The 20,779-nt window shown below is 41.3% G+C and overlaps 2 protein-coding genes across 2 annotated transcripts in view; one reads left to right on the forward strand and one right to left on the reverse strand.

Annotated features, from left to right (window-relative positions):
- Positions 1-4,254, reverse strand: part of C5 (complement C5) — a 129,274-nt gene extending 125,020 nt beyond the window's left edge. Inside the window, exon 1 of the mRNA XM_030817725.1 lies at positions 4,149-4,254. Within this exon, the coding sequence (XP_030673585.1) occupies positions 4,149-4,231 (83 nt within the window). The 5' untranslated portion in view covers positions 4,232-4,254. The remainder of the gene's footprint in view (positions 1-4,148) is intronic.
- Positions 4,255-4,262: 8 nt separating this feature from the next.
- CNTRL (centriolin) overlaps positions 4,263-20,779 on the forward strand; it is a 101,468-nt gene continuing 84,951 nt past the window's right edge. The window contains exons 1-3 of the mRNA XM_030817724.1: positions 4,263-4,458; positions 17,657-17,904; positions 19,636-19,766. Of these exons, the coding sequence (XP_030673584.1) occupies positions 17,688-17,904; positions 19,636-19,766 (348 nt within the window). The 5' untranslated portion in view covers positions 4,263-4,458; positions 17,657-17,687. The remainder of the gene's footprint in view (positions 4,459-17,656; positions 17,905-19,635; positions 19,767-20,779) is intronic.

The raw sequence follows: 20,779 nt of genomic DNA on the forward strand, positions 1-20,779 counted from the left end.
CGGATGGAAATGGAGGACAGTATATTACGTGAATAAGCCAGGAACAGTAAGTTAAATGCGACATATTCTCAGTCATATGTCGAAGCTGAAAAATGTTGATCTCATAGAAGTAAACAGTAGAACAGAGGATACTAAAGGTTGGAAAGGGTGGCAGGGGGAAGGGAAGGAGAGAAAGATATCTTAAAGGATACAAAATTATAGCTAGATAGGAGCAACAAGTTCTAGTGTTCTATACTTTCTATAGGATGAGGATAGTTAACAATAATATATTATACAGTTTCAAATAGCTAGAAGGAGGGTATGAAATCTTCCTAACATAAACATATGATAAATGTTTGGGATGATGGATATGCTAATTAATCCAACCACTATACATTTATATGTATTAAAACATCACTATGTATCCCATAAATATGTACAGTTACCATATGTCATTTAAAAATAAAAATTAAGGTTGGGTATGGTAACTCACACCTATAATCCTAGCACTTTGGGGGACCAAGGCAAGTGGATACTTGAGGCCAGGACTTGAAGACCAGCCTGATCAACATGGTGAAACCCTGTCTCTACTAAAAATACAAAAAAAAAAAAAAAAAATAGCTGGGCGTGGTGTTACACACCTGTAATCACAGCTACTGAGGAGGCTAAGGCACAAAAATTGTTTGAACCCTGGAGGTGGAGTTTGCAGTGAGCCATGATCGTGCCACTGCACTCCAGCCTGGGCAACAGAGTGAGACTCTGTCTCAAAAAAACAAAAACAAAACCAAAAAACAACACCAACAAAAACAAAACAAAAATAAATAAATAAAAATTAAAAAAAAAAATCAGGCTGGGCATGCTGGCTCCTGCCTGTAATCCCAGCACTTTGGGAGGTTGAGGTGGGAGGATCGCTTGAGCCCAGGAGTTTAAGACCAGCCTGGGCAACACAGCAAGACCCCATCTTTACAAAAAGTTTAAAAATTAGCTAGGTGTGGTGGTGCACATCTATAGACTGAGCTATTCGGGAGGCTGAGGGAGGAGGATCGCTTCAGCCCGAGAGGTTAAGGCTGCAGTGAGTTATGATTGTGTCACTGCACTGAAACCTGGGTGACAGAGTGAGACCTTGTCTTAAAAAACAACAACAAAATCACACTGGCCAGTCACAGAAAGAAATGGCAATAATGAAAGCTGCCATCCCTGCCTGACAAACTAGTCTGATTCTTCTCTAAAACAAATTCGCAAAATGATTAAACTGGGTTGCAAAAAGCTGAGGGAAGTTTAAACAGAATAGCTTTGCTATCATTTGGAAAAAAAGAACTGAGTAAAAGCTCGGTCACCCTGACGTGGCTAATATTTGTATTGTAAATGCAACTCAGAGTACATTCTTCATATTATCAGATAAAGAAAAATAGTGTGGAATGCAAGAGTTGTCTGCACTACTTTTGTATTCTCACTTCTGCTTTGCAGAAGGAAGTTCTTTTAGCATGCTAAGAGAGACAGTTAATATTCAAATTAACTGGAGACAGGTCTCTCCTTTGAAGTCTCTAGCTTCTTTAGAGACGATGCTAGACATCAGCAGAGGTCTGTATGAGGAGGAAAATGGGGCAACATGGGACAGGAGAGAGCCCACCCGCGGCTAACTGGGTATGCAGTGAGAGATTACCCAAGAGAAAAGTGTTTTGCGCCACCCTTTGGAATTTTTGTGTATATTTGATGGCTACTAATTGATACCAATATGATTGATAATGAACTACACCAGCACACCCCGGCTTGATAAGGGATCCCACGTGAATACCATTACAGACTTTGAGGAACACAGCAATGAGGTTACGCAATAAATCTAAGTCTCTGGGTACAAGAAACCGAAACGATGGGTGTCAAAACATATGCAAATAGAACTGAAACTCAGCAATGTACACATTCCAAACTAATAAATATCACCTGAACTTCGATTAAAAATGAATGTAATCTCGGCAGGGCGCGGTGGCTCACGCCTGCAATCCCAGCACTTTGGGAGGCCGAGGCGGGCGGATCACGTGAGGTTAGGAGATCGAGACCAGCCTGACCAACATGGTGAAATCCTGTCTCTACTAAAATATAAAAATTAGCTGGCCGTGATGGTGTGTGCCTGTAATCCCAACAACTCAGGAGGCTGAGGCAGGAGAATCGCTTGAACCCGGGAGGCGGAGGTTGCATTGAGCTGAGATCCTGCCACTGCACTCCAGCCTGGGTGACAGAGCCAGATTCTGTTTCTAAAAAGAAAAGAAAAAAAAAGAATATAATCTCCTTTTAATTTTAAATAGAGCTTTTCAAAAATTCTGGGTTTCAACTCCAAGGGCTTCCTTCTGTGTTGTATAAATAGCTGGGGAGGAGACAGCACCATTCACTTAAATGTCAATGGGAATCACATTTAAGTAAAAGGAAAAGGAAATCAGTAAATCAAAGACACATCTGCATCCCCACGTTTATTGCAGTTTATTCCCTGTTGGACGTCCCCTGAATTTCCTACAGAGGTGAAGCCATCTCTGCCTTAAGGAAAAATTAAGTGCCTAATACTGCTTATAGTAAGGTCCCTTTTCCAGATTTAGCTTCTCCACCCCAGATTTTTGCACGAGCCATACTGAACTACTTCATGTTTCCATACTCATGTTTTGTTCCAGCCACACTGAATTACTTAACATCCAGCACATTGCCAAGCTCTTTTCCCCCGCTTCTGGGGTTTGTACAAGTTGTTCCCTTTGCCAAGCAAATTCTTCCCCACCTCCCTACTCCTTGCCTAAACTCTTCTTTCGGGAGTAGAAAGAAATATCGCTTCCGGGTAACCTTTGTCTAATAATGAAATACCTAAGACATATTGAGAACTTACTATGGGTCCCTCACTATTCTGAGTTCTTTCACAGAGATTCACTTTTATAATTATCAGGAAAACTGGACTTTTTTTTTTTTTTTGAGATGGAGTCTCGCTGTGTCGCCCAGGCTGGAGTGCAGTGGCGCAATCTCGGCTCACTGCAACCTCCGCCTCCCGGGTTCAAGCGATCCTCCTGCAGCCTCTCAAGTAGCTGGGATGACAAGCGTGCGCCACCACGCCCGGGTAATTTTTGTATTTTTAGTACAGACGGGGTTTCACCTTGTTGGCCAGGCTGATCTTGATTTCCTGACCTCAAGTGATCCTCCCACCTTCGTCTCCCAAAATGCTGGGATTACAGGCATGGGCCACAGCGCCCGGCCTGCATTCACTTTTATAATTATCAGGAACACTGTAGGAAGTGTTAATAGGTAAAAGGACCTCATTTCGTAGGTAAGGAAACTGAGACACACAGAGAGGGAGTTTCTAAAATAGTGTTATACAGGTGGCCTATAAACTCTGTAGTGAAGAAAGGAAATGAAGACAAGATAGAATGATTGCGAGAAAATGGTAAGAACAAGAGACTGGAAGACGCAAGGAAGTTTAGAATTATGCTGGCATAGGGGTCTTTTGAGCAGGCACGCTTCTTAGATGATAGGATTATAGTCAAGGAGGGGAGCGATTGCACTGGGGATTTCTGGAGCCGGTGCAGCCTCTGATGGTAACATGGTCCAGGGTATACCTTCAAAACGGGAGGCTACAGGAGTGAAAGGCGTCAATGGTGATAACACTTAAAAAAAAAAACTTCAGTGTTTCCCTAGCATCCAGCCCAGTATCTGCTAAATTCTTTAAAATATCTGTTGAATGCATGTCGTGAACGCCGTGCTCATGGGCAAGCCCCAGATGAAGCCTGTGCAAATGCTTCTTGCTTTAACTCCCTTGTAGCAATCAGAGGAACATCCTCCGCCCAGGATTCCCAGGCTCCCTGAACCTCACGTGACAGCTGGAGCCCAGGCTGCGTCCGCTTTGAGGTTCATCCGAGCCTGGGCAGTTCAGTCCCTGGAGGGAATTCGCTTTAGATACGACTCTCAGAGAGAAGTGTGCTGCGAAGAACACGCGCTCATGGCCCGCAGGCATCAGAAGTGGGGGAGGCCGGGGAGGCCCTGCGCCCGTGCCTCAGGCCGTGCTTGGACCCAGGCCCTGAGGAGCGTGTCCGTGTTTCAGAGGGTGGCGGCGGCAGCTTTGTCTCAGCGAAGGCCACAGCACTGCGGTCGGCTGCCGCATGAAACCTCGGCTCCCCCTGACTCTGCACCAGTAACTTCACCTGCAACGCAATCCGAAGGCGAAGGCACCGCATCCCGTCGGCCCCGCGCGTCCGGAAACCTCGCGCCCAAGACTCCCCGGCATCCTAGCGCGCTGGCTGCAAAAGCGGCGGGAAACGCCTGCGCGTCCCTTCCAACAGTACCGGAGAGAGGGGCGTGGCTGAGACAGGCCCCGCCTACGCGCGCACCGCCCCTCGGCAACCGGCACAACACAACAAAATGGCTGCCGCGCCGCTGGGTGCCTGAGGAAAGAGCCGGAACTTCTCCCGCTCCACCTCAGCCTGCGGGACTGCTCGGCTCGGCTCCTAGGCGGTGAGCGTCAGACCTAGCCGAGCCCGTTCCCCGGCGTCCGGCCCGAGCGGTAGGGGCCGGCGGCAAAGGCGGGAAGGCCCGGACCGGGCGTGGGGTGGGCCGGCTTGGGATGGATTCGGGGCGGGGGCGCGTGTCTGGGAATTGGGATTGGACGGGAAAGAGGGGAGGGCCCGGAACGGGCGTGGGGCGGTGGATGAAGGAGGGAGGTTTGGATGGGAAGAGGTGGGGGCGGCGGGGGCGATTGGGGGTGAAGAACCAGAGCGTGGGGAGGTGTGGAAGTTAGGGTGCGGCGCCCAGGAGGTTGTGGGTCCTGCCACCTGAGCTGAGGGGAGAGCTGGGATATGCCAGCTGTCTGTGGGGAGTGAGCGGGAGAAAGGACAGTTTGGGCGTCCTGACGGGTTGTCACGGTATCGGACGGAGTACAGTGCGTGGAGAAAGATGACAGGATATGGGGACGAAATGCTAAAAGGAGGGGAAGAGCAAACACTTTCGTTATATTCGTTAAGGGACTAGGGAGTTATGAAGCCAGACAAACTTGGGTTCAAGCCTCAATTCTGCCACCTGGTGTGACTTAACCGGGTCTGTGACCCTGGGCATGTGTTCTGAGCCTTCCTGATCATGTTTCCTCATTTGTCCAAATAATTGCGAATCACTTTTGAGTGTTCACTATTTGTCAGATCCAGTTTTAAGCACTTTGCACGTATTAACCTCATTTAGAATTTAAAATAACTTGTATGAGGTTATCATCCCCATTTAAAAAGTGATAGCACTGAGGACCAGAGAGGTTAAGTAATTTGCCTAAGATCACACAGTAAGTGGAAAATCAGAATTTGAACTCAGGCTGTTTCGTTCCAGAATCCAAGCTTTTAATTGTTCAGATACATTGCGACTTATAAATGAGGTTAATAATTCTGATCCTATACAGCTAAATCTTTGAGGATTTAAATTTGGTATTGTCTAAGTGTTTAGTACAGTCCTTCAGTCAACAAATATTTATTGTCTATAGAACAACAGACAAAACCTCTGCTCTCTTGTAGCTTGTAGTCTAGAAGGAGAAACAGGCAACAACCAAGTAGTTTCACAAATAATGGTTATAAAATGCTATGAAGGAGACTGCTTGGTGCAGAGATCATGGGTAATAGGGAGATAAAATCTTCTGCATCTTGAGCTTAGATTCTAGCATGGTTTTTCCTACATAAAAGTGGTTCAATAAAATTGAGTAATTAATGGAAAGAGATGGGAAGCTTGAGTTTTAGGGTATCTGAGCAGAAGAAGACAGATGGGAGAGGGGGATTCAGGCTTTTAATAGGTTGGAGAAGGACACAGGGGCTAGAGTATTAGGACGGAAAGGCAAATAGGCAGGCAGTTGGGTTGGAATGAGGAGGAATGAGTGGAGGTTTGAGTATTTTGTTCAGGAAGGGGAGTAATTGGAGGTCAGAGTATTGGAACGCATTAGGATGTCAGGGTATTTTCTGGAATGAAGAGAGATGAGCAGCTTGGGAAGTCTGGATGGATAGAGAAATGTTGAGTCTGGGCACAGGAAAGAACCATAGAGAAATGGGGGAGACTATTACTGTGTTAGGGAACTGGGATAGAATTTGTGGGAAAATTGGCAATCAGAATGGGATAAAGAAGAATGGGAGGCAGAGGTGGGCAGCACAGAATGGGGGAATTGGCTTTGGAAAGAAAAATGGCTGGAGACTTTGCAGAGGAATCAGTATCAGGATATTTGAAAGGAGGAGAAGGTTAAGGAGCAAAAGTATTTCAGTAGGTCAGAGGGTATGGGATGAAGTAGACTTGGAAAGTGCTGAAATCCAATTAAAGGGCTAAGGAGAGGGATATGGGGGTTAAGAAATGGGGATGGGTATTTGCATATTAGGGAGTCTGTAGAGAGACAGAAGGAGGTCTGCCTTATTTGGAGATCAGAGAAGATGGGAAGTTAGGAAGATTAGGAAAGGCTGGATGGAGGTGGAGTTTGCAGTCTGTACTAAGCTGTGATGGACTGAATTGTTAGATCAGAGCAAGTATCTGGGTTTATAGGTGGCAGGATGGGTAGTGTTTTGTTGCCTGGACATAGGATTCTGATTATCATGTCATGCAAATGGCTTTCTCTTGCTCTGCAGACAACCTTTAAAATACAACTGTAGCTCTGAACTTTATTTGCTTTTTTTTTCTCTTTATCCTGCTCGTTTACTCGCCCTAGCCTACCTCTCAGTTGTCTTCATTTCTCCATTGCTTGCTTGGTCTTTGTTCATGTGATTGCAAACAACATCCTAGATCAAACTACATCCTCATCTTGCCCTTAAAATTATAATTCAGCATTTACTACCTCCAGGCAGTAGCCTAAGAAATGATGCCAGCCATTCTCAAACACTGTAAACCCCTAAGCCCACTTCACTGAGTTAGCTATTCTCTGAGACTGATTACATATATCTTGTTTCAGTGTCCAAGCTTTACAGAAGCTGTGGCAAGCAAGGTTTAAGTCTATGGATGAGTAAGCCTGACTTTTACTAATCAGGAGAGGTAATAAAGGACCTCATGATAGTCTGGTGAGGCCTAAAGGGTCTTGGTCATTAGGATGTAAAAACCACAGGCTGGGCACAGTGGCTCACACCTGTAACCCCAGCACTTTGGGAGGCTGAGGCAGGAGGATCACTTGAGCCCAGGAGTTCAAGACCAGCCTGGGAACTATAGTGAGACTCCCATCTCTACAAAAAATAAAAAATTAGCCAAGCATGGTTATATGCGCCTGTAGTCCCAGCCACTCAGGAGGCTGAGGTAAGAGGATCACTTGAGCCCAGGAAGGCAAGGTTGCTGTGAGCCATGAGCATGCCACTACACTCCAGCCTGGGTGACAGAGAAAGACCTTGCCTCAGGGGGGAAAAAAAAACCCAACTACATACTATACATACTATAATAAATGTCATCTATTAATCCATTTAATTAGGAATAAGATTTTACCTAAGCACATGCCTCTTAGATTTTCTCAAATTTTAGAGTATTATCCTTATTTAGAAGGAGAATGCCAGTGCAGCTTAGCAGCATCAATAGTATTACTGAGGGCTGGGCGTGGTGGCTGTAATCCCAGTACTTTGGGAGGCTGAGGTGGGTGGATCACCTGAGGTCAGGAGTTTGAGACCAGCCTGGCCAGCATGGCGAAACCTCATCTCTTCTAAAAATAAAAAAAATTAGCTGGGCGTGGTGCTGTGTGCCTGCAATCCCAGTTACTCGGTAGATTGGGGTGGGAGAATCACTTGAACCTGGGAGGCGGAGGTTACAGTGAGCCGAGATCACACCACCGCACTCCAGCCTGGGTGACAGAGCGAGACTCTGTCTCAAAAAAAGAAAAAAATAGTATTACTGAGACTACAGATTAAACTCAATTTCTCCCACTATACGCTTACAACATGATTCTGTAGGATTTTCCCCCACACATTAAGCAAGCAGTCAGTTCTGCAGTGGTGGGCACCACAGGACTGTCCTCTAGTTCAGTTCAATTCTGACACTGTCTACCTGGAGACAGCGTCACATCTCACAGGTTGAAGGCTGGCTCACAAGACTGCCTCCAAGTTCTGATGCCAACTGCAAGCCTTAGTTTTACCTGTGCTTCTGACTGACCAGCTATAGATCAGAGTTCCCACAACTCCCTCCTCGGGTTTGATTAATTTGCTAGAGCAGCTCACAGAACTCAGGGAGCACTTACTTACATTTACTGGTTTACTATAAAAGATATTACAAACGATATAGATGAAAAGATGCATAGCATAAGGCAGGTGGGAAGGGGCATAGAGCTTCCACACCCTCTCTGAGTGGATTTCCCTCCAGGACCCTCCTTGTGCCCAGCTTTCTGGATGCTCCCCAAACCCAGTCTTTTAAATGTTTATGGAGGCTTCATTATGTAGGCCTGATTGATTACATCATTGGCCATTGGTGATCAACTCAACCTTTAGCCCCTCTGCCCTCCTTCTTTCTAGTGACCAGCCACGATCCTGAAGCTGCCTAGAGGTGGCTAGCCATCAGTCAACTCATTAGTATACAAAAAGACACTTATGACAGCAAAAGGGACTGAGACTAAGTATGTATTTCATAATATTAAAATTACTAAAAGACTTTTTTCCATTGCAAAATTGTGTTATAAGGCACAAAAATTGTTTACCACGCTTGAAATTTAGACCGAAAGCCTTGTGGAAATAGCATAAATAACAGTTATGTGACTTGGGGGAGTTTTTCTGATCCATATGTATAGTTTAATATGAGAAAATGAAGGAAAAAGTACAGATACATTTAAGTTCACAGTTTAAAGTACAGGTTGAAGGCCAGGTGTGGTAGGTCATGCCTGTAATCCTAACATTTTGGGAGGTAGAGGTGGGAGGATTGCTTGAGCTCAGGAGTTTGAGATCAGGCTGGACAACATAGTGAAATGCTGTCTCCAAAAAAATAAAAATAAAGTACAGGTTGATTATCTCTTATCCAAAATGCTTGCTATCAAAAATGTCTTGGATTTTGGATTTTTTCAGATTTTGGAATATTTGCTTTATACTTGTTTATATTTTTTATATTTATATTTAAATATTTCAGATTTTCAGATTTGGAGTGCATAACCTGTAGTGAATGAGGCTATTGGAATGGTGCATTTGGCTGTATTGTAATGTATGTGAAATAATAATCAACTTTTTAAAAACAAAAAAATGACAGGTTTTTATTCCTTTCAAACTACTCACCTTGAGAGGCCAAATCATGATATCAGAGATCCTTTCTTTGTATAAAATTTTCTGGGTTTCCTTCAGGATTTTTTTTGTTTTGTTTTTTTGAGATGGAGTCTCACTCTGTCACCCAGGGTGGAGCGCAGGGGCACAATCTTGGCTCACCGCAACCTCCACCTCCCCAGTTCAAGTGATTTTTGTGCCTCAGCCTCCCAAGTAGCTGGGATTGCAGGCACCTGCCACCTATGGCATCATGCTAGGCCATAGAGAACAAAGGAAACGTAATCTAGACTCCAGGAAACTCAGAGAGCTATATGACATGGTCATTAAAAACATGGGTTTTGAATTAAATCAAGTTTCAAGTTTTAGCTAAACCAATTAGTTAAGGAATTTTGGACAAATTATTTAAGATCTTCATCTGTAAAATGGGAAATAACACTTATCTCATAAAGTTGTTGTATTCAATTCTTTCAATATGATGATACACATAAAGAGCTTATCACAACATATATTTGTCTGTCTGTTTTTTAGAGACAGGGGCTCCCTGTGTTGCCCAGGCTGCAGTGCAGTGGCCAGTCACAAGGTTGATCATAGCACATTGTAGCCTGGAGCTCCTGGGATCAAGCGGTCCTCCTGCCTCATCCTCTGGAGTAACTGGGACTGCAAGTATACACACCGTGCCTGACGAAATATCACAATATTTGGTGCATGGTAAGCTCTCAGTAAATGTTAGCCCTAGTATGATATTCTTTAGAATTAACTTCAATCATCATCTTTTCATTCAATTTTTGGAAGTAGACAAAATTCATATGGAGTCAAGTTTACTGCGTAAGGTTAGTGATCAAACTGGGAAAATAAAAACAAAGTGTACCTGAAGCGATGGACCTGATTTTCTTGTGAGACTTAAGAATTAGTTTGAAAGCAGAATCCAAAGAGGAGTTCCAAAAATTGAATGTATCAATAGATTATATTAGTGTAATCTCTCCTTTATATACTGTATAAATTCTGTAGGGGAGGAAAGGGAGTAATTCCTTTCTGTCCCATCATAAAGGTCATGGCCAACACCCCTGTAACAAAGACTGGTTGACAAGAGAAAAGCATAGCAAATTTATTTGATCAAAGCTTTATGTGTCATGGGAGCCTTCAGAATGAAGACCCAAAAATGCAGAAAAAATTATCCATTTTTATGCTTAGGATCAATGAAGTATGGACAGCTGTATAGAAATAGGATTGGACAAAATGGGTATGATCTAACGCTAATAGACTGAGTGAGGAAACCCAGCAAGACCTACCTCTCCAGATTTCTCTTGGCCTGTCTGTGCAGTATTCCTTCCTCCTGGGTATCGGGTAGGACCCCTATGGAATGAGAGTCTTAATTTCTTTATGGCCAGCTGTTAGACAGAAAGCCGAGAGTTTGCAGGAAGTTTCTGTATAATCACAGCTTATATATACCCATATGCTTGTGAAGGTATATTATCTTTTAATAGAGATATGAAAAACTCAAAATGTTTTTCCTACTGCCATACCACACAGTCCAATACTTGTGACATCCGACGTATAAGGGTTGTTGCCCCATCCACCAGGTACTTCTTCAGTGGACACCAGCTGCATGTCCTCTTATTCAGTTCAATTCTGACACTGTCTGCCTGAAGATAGCATCAGATCCCACAGGTGAAGGACTCGGTCCCACAAGAGTGCCACCAACTTCAGATGCCCATTACAAGTAGTAGATTGCCACCTATACTTCTGACCACCAAGCTATATTGGGACTCCCATTGCCCCCTCATTGGGTTCAATTAATTTGCTTGAGTGGCTCACAGAACTCAGAGAAATACTACTTACATTTTCCCATTTATTATAAAGGGTATTACAAAATAAACAGCCAGAGGAAGAGTTGCATAGGGCAAGGTACGTGGAAAGGGGTATGAAGTTTTCATGCTTTCGCCAGCATGCCATCCTTCAGACACCTCCACATGTTCAGCTATCTGGAAGTTCTCTGGACCCTGTCGTTTTGGGGTTTTATGGAGGCTTACTTATGTAGGCATGATTGCTCACATCATTGGCTACTGGTTATCAAATCAATTTTAGCTGCTCTCCCCTCCTTAAAGGTTGTGGGGTTGGGCTCAAAGTCCCAACCCTCTAAACATGCCTTAGTCTTTCTGGTGACTGGCCCCTATCCCAAAGCTGTCTAGGTGTCACCAGTCATCTTATTAGTATACGAAAGACACTCATCACTATGGAGAACCCAAAGGTTTTAGGAGCTATGTGATAGGAAACAGGAGGAACATCAAATATATAGGTTAAAAGAGAAATTATCAACAAAGTAAATTTAACAGTTTAACTGAACAAAGAATAGTTGACAAATTGGGCAGCCCTCAGAACCAGAAGAGATTCAGAGAGATCCATTCTGCAATGTAGGCAGGCAGCATTTATGGATAGAAAAGGGAAGTGAGGTACAGAAATAGCTTGATTGGTTATAGCTCTGTGTTTACCTTATTTGAACATGGTATGATCACTTGACTGCCTGTGATTGACTGAAGCTCAGCTGCTGTGATTGGCTGATACTCAGCTATTACAAAAACATACTTCTAAGTTAGGCTTTCAGTTAGTTTACCTTCTAAGTTAGGTTGCGGTTCATTGTATAGAGACTTAAAGTACAGAGGCACTTTCAGGCAAAATTTAGTTTAATTTAACATACAGTCACGTGTCCCTTAATGACAGAATTTGCTCTGTAAAATGCGTTGTTAGAGAATTTCATCATTGTGCAAACATCATAGAATGTACTTACACAAACCTAGATGGTATAGGCTAGGCTGTTGCTCCTAGGCTACAAACCTGTACAGCATGTTACTGTACTGAATACTTCAGGCAGTTGTAGCACAATGGTAAATATTTGTGCATCTAAACATAGAAAAGGGGCCAGGTGCAGTGGCTCACGCTTGTAATCCCAGCACTTCGGGAGGCCAAGGCATGTGGATCACAAGGTCAGGAGTTCGAGACCAGCCTGGCCAATGTGGTGAAACCCTGTCTCTACTAAAAATACCAAAATTAGCCAGGTGTAGTGGCACGTGCCTGTAGTCCCAGCTACTCAGGAGGCTGAGGCAGGAGAATCGCTTGAACCTGGGAGGTGGAGGTTTCAGTGAGCCGAGATCGTGCCACTGCACACCAGCCTGGGCGACAGAGGGAGACTCCCTCTCAAAAAAAAAAAAGAAAAGGTACAATAAAAATATGGTATAAAATGTAAAAAAAGTATATCTGTATAAAGCACTTACCACATGAATGGAGCTTGCAGGACTGGAAGTTTCTTTTCCAGTTAGTCGGTGAGTGAATGTGAAGGTGTAGAACATTACGGTACACTATTGTAGACTTTATAAACACTGTACACTTAGGCTACACTAAATTTATTAAACATTTTTTCTCTCTTCAATAGTAAATTAGCCTTAGCTTGCTGTAATGTTTTCACTTTATAAACTTTAAACTTTTTAAAAACTTTTTGACTGTTGTAATAAAACTTAGCTTAAAACGAACACATTGTGCAGTTGTACAAAATTAATTTCTTTGTAACCTTATTCTATAAGCTTTTTTCTATTTTAAAAACTTTTTTACTTTTTAAATGTTTTGTTAAAAACTGCAACACAAACACACACATTAGCCTAGGCCTGTAAGGGTCAGGATCATCAGTATGACTGTCTTTCATATCTTGTTCCACTGGAAGGTCTTCAGGGGCAATAACATGCATGGAGCTGTCATTTCTTGTGATAACAATGTTATGTTCTGGAATATGTCTTGAAGGACCTACCTGCCTGAGTCTGTTTTATAGTTAACTTTTTTTTTTTAAATAAATTGAAGGAGTACACTCTAATAATAAAAAGTATGGTATAGTAAATACATAAGCCAGTAACACGGACATTTATTACCAAGTACTATGTACTCTACATAATTGTATGTGCCAGGCTTGTGTACACCTTGTAGCACAGTAGGTTTGTTTACACCAACATCACTACAAACGTGAGTAATGTGTAGCACTATGACATTATGACATATATGATGTTACTAAGTTAAAGGAATTTTTCAGCTTTATTATAATCTTATGGGACCACTGTCATGTATGTGGTCCACTGTTGACCAAAACATTGTTATGTGATGCGTGACTGTATGTATTTCACAATATCACATATATGAAGATGTTTGTCATTCCACTATCCCTTTCTAATATCAATTTATATAGCATTAAGACTTGAGCTACTCTAAATCCTTGGATTAAAAACTACTTTAACCTAATATCTTATTTCATTAATTTTTTTTCTAAAAAATATTTTCTATTTTCACATTTTCAGCAGTGACTATAGGGGAAATTAAGGTACTAAGCAAAGATAGCATCATTATTAATGTAGCCTTGCTCGATAGCTATACATCTTATATAAGATTTTTTTGTCCAAAAGTTTGTCAAGTTTATAATTTTTGTACTGTTTTTAGACTAAATCTACTTATAAGAACAACTGTGTATCATGAAAATCATTTTTGCATACACCTAACCTTGCAAATGTAGAACTCTTGGTGTTGAGGACTAGTATTGCTCATGCAGACATTTTTTGTTGAGATACTAAATAGTACATTTTACATTTTATGTTCTTTATGATTAACTCATTCAATAAATGTTAATTATTTACCATTTGCTAGGCTCTGTTCTAGGCCTACAGGGTGCTGTATGCTGTACGCACACTGTAGGCACAGCACACTGTATGCCTAGAACAGAAGAGGATGTCTTTTTTTTTTTTTTTTTTTTGTGAGGTGGAGTCTCGCTTTGTCACCCAGGCTGGAGTGCAGTGGCGCAATCTTGGCTCACTGCAAGCCCCACCTCCCGGGTTCACGCCATTCTCCTGCCTCAGCCTCCCGAGTAGCTGGGACTGCAGGCGCCTGGCTAATGTTTCGTATTTGTAGTAGAGACGGGGTTTCACCATGTTAGCCAGGATGGTCTCGATCTCCTGACCTCGTGATCCACCCGCCTCAGCCTCTGAAAGTGCTGGGATTACAGGCATGAGCCACCGCGCCTGGCTGAGGATGTCATTTTTAAGGACTAATCAAGTCACAGTGCTAAACCATTCTGAGCCTTAATGGTCATGAACTTTACCTTTCTTTCATAGAGGGAAAGAAATATTTTTATATGAAAACATTTAAAGGAATTTGACCAAGGTCTCTTTCATTAACAAATGCTTTAGTTCCTTCTGGAAGATCTATACTTCAATAAAATTGATTTTGTAGATAAGAATAGTAGACACTGAAGTTTGAAGTGATTGGATGCTTTTCATATAGCATGAGACAAATATGAATGAATTTCAGAAACAATATTTAACAAAAAAGGCAGATTTAAAAGATATTTTATGGTTTCATTTCTCTAAAGTTCAAAAATAGTTCAAAAATCTCTGGTGTTGGAAGTCAGGATGGTGATTACCCATGTGTGGGAGTTAGTGACTGGAAGGGGGCATGAGAGGACTTCTGAGTTTCTGGAAATATTCTGTTTCTTTACCTGGATGCTGATTATATAGCTTGTGTTCACTGTATAGAAATTCATGAAGCTATATACACTTACGATTTATGTACTTTACGTATGATACATTGCAATAAAAAATATGCATACACAGAGAGAGAGCACATGCATGAAAGAGCACACTGTTGAAAGTATGGTTTTTAAACGGTGAATTCTAGTTATAAGATGTTAGAGGTATTCATGACCTAGACACCATGGAGCTGCTGGGAATTCAGAGATTACTCCTCCACTTGTGGTTGTTACATTCTGAGCAAGCAAAAGATATATAGTAGGTATATTCAGTGTAATAAACAGGGAAGATTCATTCTGTCCGAAGAAAGTAGATTTCTGGAACATCTTCACAAGAAAAGTAACATTTTAATTGGTTGAGAGAAAGAAGAGGATGTTTAATTCCCTTTAACGAATTCCCTTTAAGGAAAGGGAATTTCATGAGCAAAAACTCATGATGTGTTCAGGTAATGACAAAAAGATGACTAGAGCAATGGTATGTGGTGGGGAGGCCAGAAAGCTTGGGCCAGACTGTGATGAGTCCTATTTGTAGTGCATGGTGCCAAAATGTTTAGACTCATAGGCATTGGGAACCATTACATTTCTTTTGTTTTTATTATATAAGTGGGTCAAAGGTAGAGGATGGATTGAGGATAAAGCAAAGGAGAATTGGAAGGAAGGTGGTTCTGAGAGTATCTTAATAGTCTAAGCAAGAGAGGATAAAAGTTGAATCTAGGGCAGTAGCTGTGACGATGGATAGAGACGAACTTCAAAATATTTTGGAGATAGAATCGATATTGGTGGACGATGGAGAGGGATGACTGGAAGATAACTCTATTCATTCATTTATTCAACAAATATGTATTGAGTTCCTGCTAAGTACCAGGCACTATGCTAGACTTGGGAGACACTGTAAACAAAACAGACAGGCTCTTGTGGAGCATACAGTTCAGAATGGAGACAAATGTTAAGCAAAATGACATAAATGTGTAATTTCAAACTGGTTATGTGAGGAAAAAATACAAATTCATTAAGAGTAAAGAACTGGGGACTTCACTTCATCTGCCCTACACTGGAGGCTTTCGTGAAGAAGCAACAGTTGAGCTGATCTCTGAAGGAAGACTATGAATTAACATGGTAAAAGGAATGAGATCAAGCATTATTATTACTGTGAGGAGGCCACTGTGACTGGAGCCCACAATTGGAACGAATGACAGAGGTGAATCTAGAGCGATAGGGACAGATCATGGGGGACCACCTTGTAGGTCATGGTAAAGATTTCCTTCATTACAGACTGCTGGATTTACTTTTTTTTTTTTTCCTGAGATGGAGTCTCACTCTATTTCCCAGGCTGGAGTGCAGTGGCACGATCTCGGCTCACTGCAGCTTCTGCCTCCTGGGTTCAAGAGATTCTGTTGCCTCAGCCTCCTCCCCTCGACCCCAAGTAGCTGGGATTACAGGTACATGCCACCACACCTAGCTAATTTTTGTATTTCTAGTAGAGACGGGGTTTTGCCGTGTTGGCCAGGCTGGTCTCAAACTCCTGACCTCAGATGATCCACCTGCCTCGGCCTCCCAAAGTGCGGGGATTATAGGCATGAGCCACCGCTCCTGGACTGGATTTACTTTTTAAATAGATCACTGGCTATCTGACTGCAATGTAATGATGGAAGAGTAAGGCAAGACAGCTTGTAGACAGATCAGTTAGAAGCTGTTATAGTAGTTTGATGAGGGCTTGGATTAGAGTGCATGAGAGTGAAAATGGAAAGAAGCAGACTTAATTTGAGAGGTATTTGGGAGTAAGAATTAACAGGATTTAGCGATTGACTGAGTATGGGACAAGGGAAGAGGGAGGTGTCAGGAATGACTCCCAGGTTTTTGGCTTACCCAGCGAGCAGTGTTCAGTATTTAGGGAGCACTGGAAGAGGAACAGGAGAGTGAGAGGAGGAATGGGGTAAATAATAAATTCAATCTGGACTGAGTGTAGGATGCCAATGAGATATCACGTAGGCAATTGGAAATAGGAGTCTGGAGCTCAGAGAAAGATTGGGTTGAGGATATAAATATCGGCTGGGCGTGGTGGCTCACGCCCATATGTAATCCCAGCACTTTGGGAGGCCAAGGCAGGTGGATCACCTGAGGTCAGGAGTTCGAGATCAGTCTGGCCAACATGGCGAAACCCCGTCTCTACTAAAAGTACAAAAATTAGCCGGGCATGGTGGCAGGCGCCAGGAATCCCAGCTACTCAGGAGGTCGAGGCAGAAGAATAGCTTGAACCTGGGAGGCAGAGGTTGCAGTGAGCTGAGATCGCACCATTGCACTCCAGCCTGGGCGACAAGAGCGAGATTCCGTCCCAAAAAAAATAAAAAATTAAATAGAGTAAACACATGGCATTGGGAACCATGAGTGTGCATCAGTTTGTCCAAGATAAGATTAGAGAGAAACTAGAAGGGACTACTGAGGAGTTCTGATGTTTAAATTACACTGCAAGGAGGAACAAAAGCCAGCAAAGGAGTCCATGGAGTGGCCAGGGAGCCAGGAGGATACCAGGAGAATGCGGTGTCCCAGAAACCAAAGGAAGAAACTTTGAGGACGGAGAGAGTGCTCATCAGTATTAAATACTGCTGGTTGCCAAATATTCCAGCTTCCTGCATTCTAGGACCCCCTTATGTGGGTTAAAGGGGCCTTGGGACTAGTTTGGTTCAATAAACAGAACAGGAATGACAACACTTCCACCTGGAGCATGTGTCAATTCTAGCCCCTCTGGAGATCCCTTTTCTCTCTGGCAAGGTCATCAGTGACGTTTGATACAGTGTCTGCTCCATCACCTTGGAGTAGTATGGGTCCTAGCATTTATAGCCTCTGAGTTTCTAACTTTATAGACCTGAAGTTTCTAGAAATAATAGTTTTGATAACTCTTAAAAATTAATCTTGTTGAATATACTGAAAACTCTTACAGGTTTTGATGAACACCTGGCTTTATTCTTGCAATGAAGAAAGGTTCTCAACAAAAAATATTCTCCAAAGCAAAGATACCATCGTCATCTCACTCTCCTATCCCATCATCTATGTCCAATATGAGATCTAGGTCCCTTTCACCTTTGATTGGATCAGAGACTCTACCTTTTCATTCTGGAGGACAGTGGTGTGAGCAAGTTGAAATTGCAGATGAAAACAATATGCTTTTGGACTATCAAGACCATAAAGGTATCACTTTTTAATCTAAGAATTGGTCTGACCACATACTTTCAGTAGAGATGGAAAATTTTCAGCTTGCATTTTTGGTCCAACTGTAACATTCTGGTACTAATTTGATCTGTTGTTTTTATTAACAGAAATTGTGTACGGACAGGCGGAGGATTGAGGTTTCTGGGTGAGGGTAAATATGTCAGTGGATTCAAAGAGGGAGTTTTCAGAAAGAGGAAGCTTTGTTTCCTGTGGTAGGAGAGTGTCTTAAAACTCATCCCAAAACTTGCCATCCTCTTTGGTTAAGGGGAGGGAAGATGTTCACTTCAGAGTGGAGCGCCTTAATTGAGTAAAAAAATGTTATCCATAGTTGGCCTATGCCAGTCTTCTTATTAGCAAACTGCTTATCTGTGAATGGACTGATTTCCACATATGGGACATGTATGTTCCACTAGTGTTTTAGTTTTTTCTTAAAAGTGTCTGTTAGTCTAGGAATCTGTTCTCAAAAGTGCATTATTGGGGGTATAGCTTAGTGGTAGAGCATTTAACTTCAAAATAAGTTATTCTTTGGTAAGTCATGAAATAATAGCCATTAAACTCTAATCAGGTTTTATTAGTAAGCATTAACAACATTGAATTTATACTATATCTTTACTGCTAGTTGGCATATTGTTATTTCTAATTTGATTAATATTTTAGAATGTTATCAAATTTAGAGTATTAATCAAATATTAATCAATTTTCTTTTCCAGAACAAGCCAAGTTAAATTTAAAAATCATTTTGTTTTGAACCAAAATAAATTTAATACTAACTTGTAAATAATCTTAGAGAATCTTTGGCTCACAGGCTGCATCTCAACCCAGGATTAATTTTTTCTGACTCTTAAGGCAAGAACCAAGAGATGATTTTCTTTTTAGGGCTACTTTTGTAAAATGTAATGTGGCATTAACAGTCTTTGACAACAATATCCAGAAAAGTTATAAGACCAGATTTGCCATCCATCAAGTGACTGCTCTGGCTCTATAAAATATGTTGTGATTTTCTCTATTTAAAAGAGCAACAAATTTAGAGTTTCCTACCATAAAAAAAAAGGAAAACAGGATTTTTAAGAATTTCAGTGTTTCTGAACTTTAGATTGGAATTTTCTAAAAAAAAAAAACAACAACTAAGTATTACCAGTTTATTTTTAAAAACTAACACGAAAATATTGCTAAAAACTTCATATAGTTAAAAGTGCAAGTTTTATATTCCTCTGACTGGATTCAAGTTCTGGATTTGTGCCTTAATTAGCTGTAGGATCTTGAGCAAATGATTTTTTTTAATAAGTGATGATATTAATAATTTCTATCTCAAAGGTTTGTTGTATAAGTTAAATTTTAAAAATGTAAACCACTTAGCCCAAAGCTTGGCACACAGCAAATATTTATAGTGTGTATAACCATTATCATCATTATAGTTATTACATTACAATACATTATAGTATTACAATACATTAATTGTAATATACAATACATTATAGTTATTACATTATAATACATTATAGTATTACAATCATTACATCATTATTTCATTATAATTATGAAATGCTATGAAGTAAAATATTATTAAAACATTATGATTAGAAATAGCCAGCTTTTTTTGGTATATCCATGGCTTAATTTTTGTTTTTGTTATATAACATCAGAACGACTTGTTCTTTGTGATATTCATGTCTTTCCTCTACTGATGATGATCTGTTTCTATAATTTCAGGAGCTGATTCACATGCAGGAGTTAGATATATTACAGAGGCCCTCATTAAAAAACTTACTAAACAGGATAATTTGGCCTTGATAAAATCTCTGAACCTTTCACTTTCTAAAGATGGTGGGAAGAAATTTAAGGTAGGTTACCAACAATTTCTGAGCATAGATACTATTTTTAACTCTTCTGTGCTTTAATACTGCGCAAAAAAATTATCCTAATGTCACCTAATTTGTGGCAGACCTTTTATTGTTTCCAGTGAATGTTCTAAATCAGAAGTATATGACATCTCCAAATTAATAAGTTTCTATTACTCAATATTCTCTACAACATTGGCTCTATAGAGAAGGGGTTGGCAAAGTACAGCTTACAGGCCAGATCAGGCCAGCTATCTATTTTTGTAAGTAAAGTTTTATTGGAACACAGTCACACTTACTTGTTTACATATTGTCTGTGGTTGTTTTTGCACTACAGTAGCAGAGCTTAGTAGTTGCCACAGACTATATGGCCTGCAAAGCCAAAAACATTTACTATTTGGCCTTTGTATTAGTTCATTTTCATGCTGCTGATAAAGACATACCCAAGACTAGGCAATTTACAAAAGAAAGAGGTTTAATTTGACTTACAGTTTCACGTGGCTGGGGAAGCCTCACAATCGTGGTGGAAGGCAAAGAGGAGCAAGTCACATCTTACATGGATGGCAGCAGGCCTAAAGAGAGTTTGTGAAGGAAAGCTCCCCCTTACAATAACCATCAGATCTGGTGAGACTTACTGTCACGAGAACAGTAGGGGAAGGACCTGCCCCCATGATTCAGTTACCTCCCACTGGGTCCCTCCCACAACACATGGGAATTCAAGATGAGATTTGGGTGGGGACACAGCCAAACCATATCAGCCTTTTACAGAAAGCGTTTGCTAATTCCTGCTCTAGAGTGTTTACAGCTTTATTCATAAACTATACAACATGAACACATTATAATAGACAACCTAATTCCTTTAATTGGAAGAAAAAACCTTAGATTTCTACCACATATTATTCACAAAGAGTAATTCCAGAAGGGTGAAGAACTAAATGAAAACAAAGCAAAATGAAAAAACTAACTAACAGAAATGCTATAAAAGTATTAGAGAGAGTATATGAGAATATTTTTAA

Source organism: Nomascus leucogenys, chromosome 8 (assembly GCF_006542625.1).
Source record: "Nomascus leucogenys isolate Asia chromosome 8, Asia_NLE_v1, whole genome shotgun sequence".
Lineage (NCBI taxonomy): Eukaryota > Metazoa > Chordata > Mammalia > Primates > Hylobatidae > Nomascus > Nomascus leucogenys.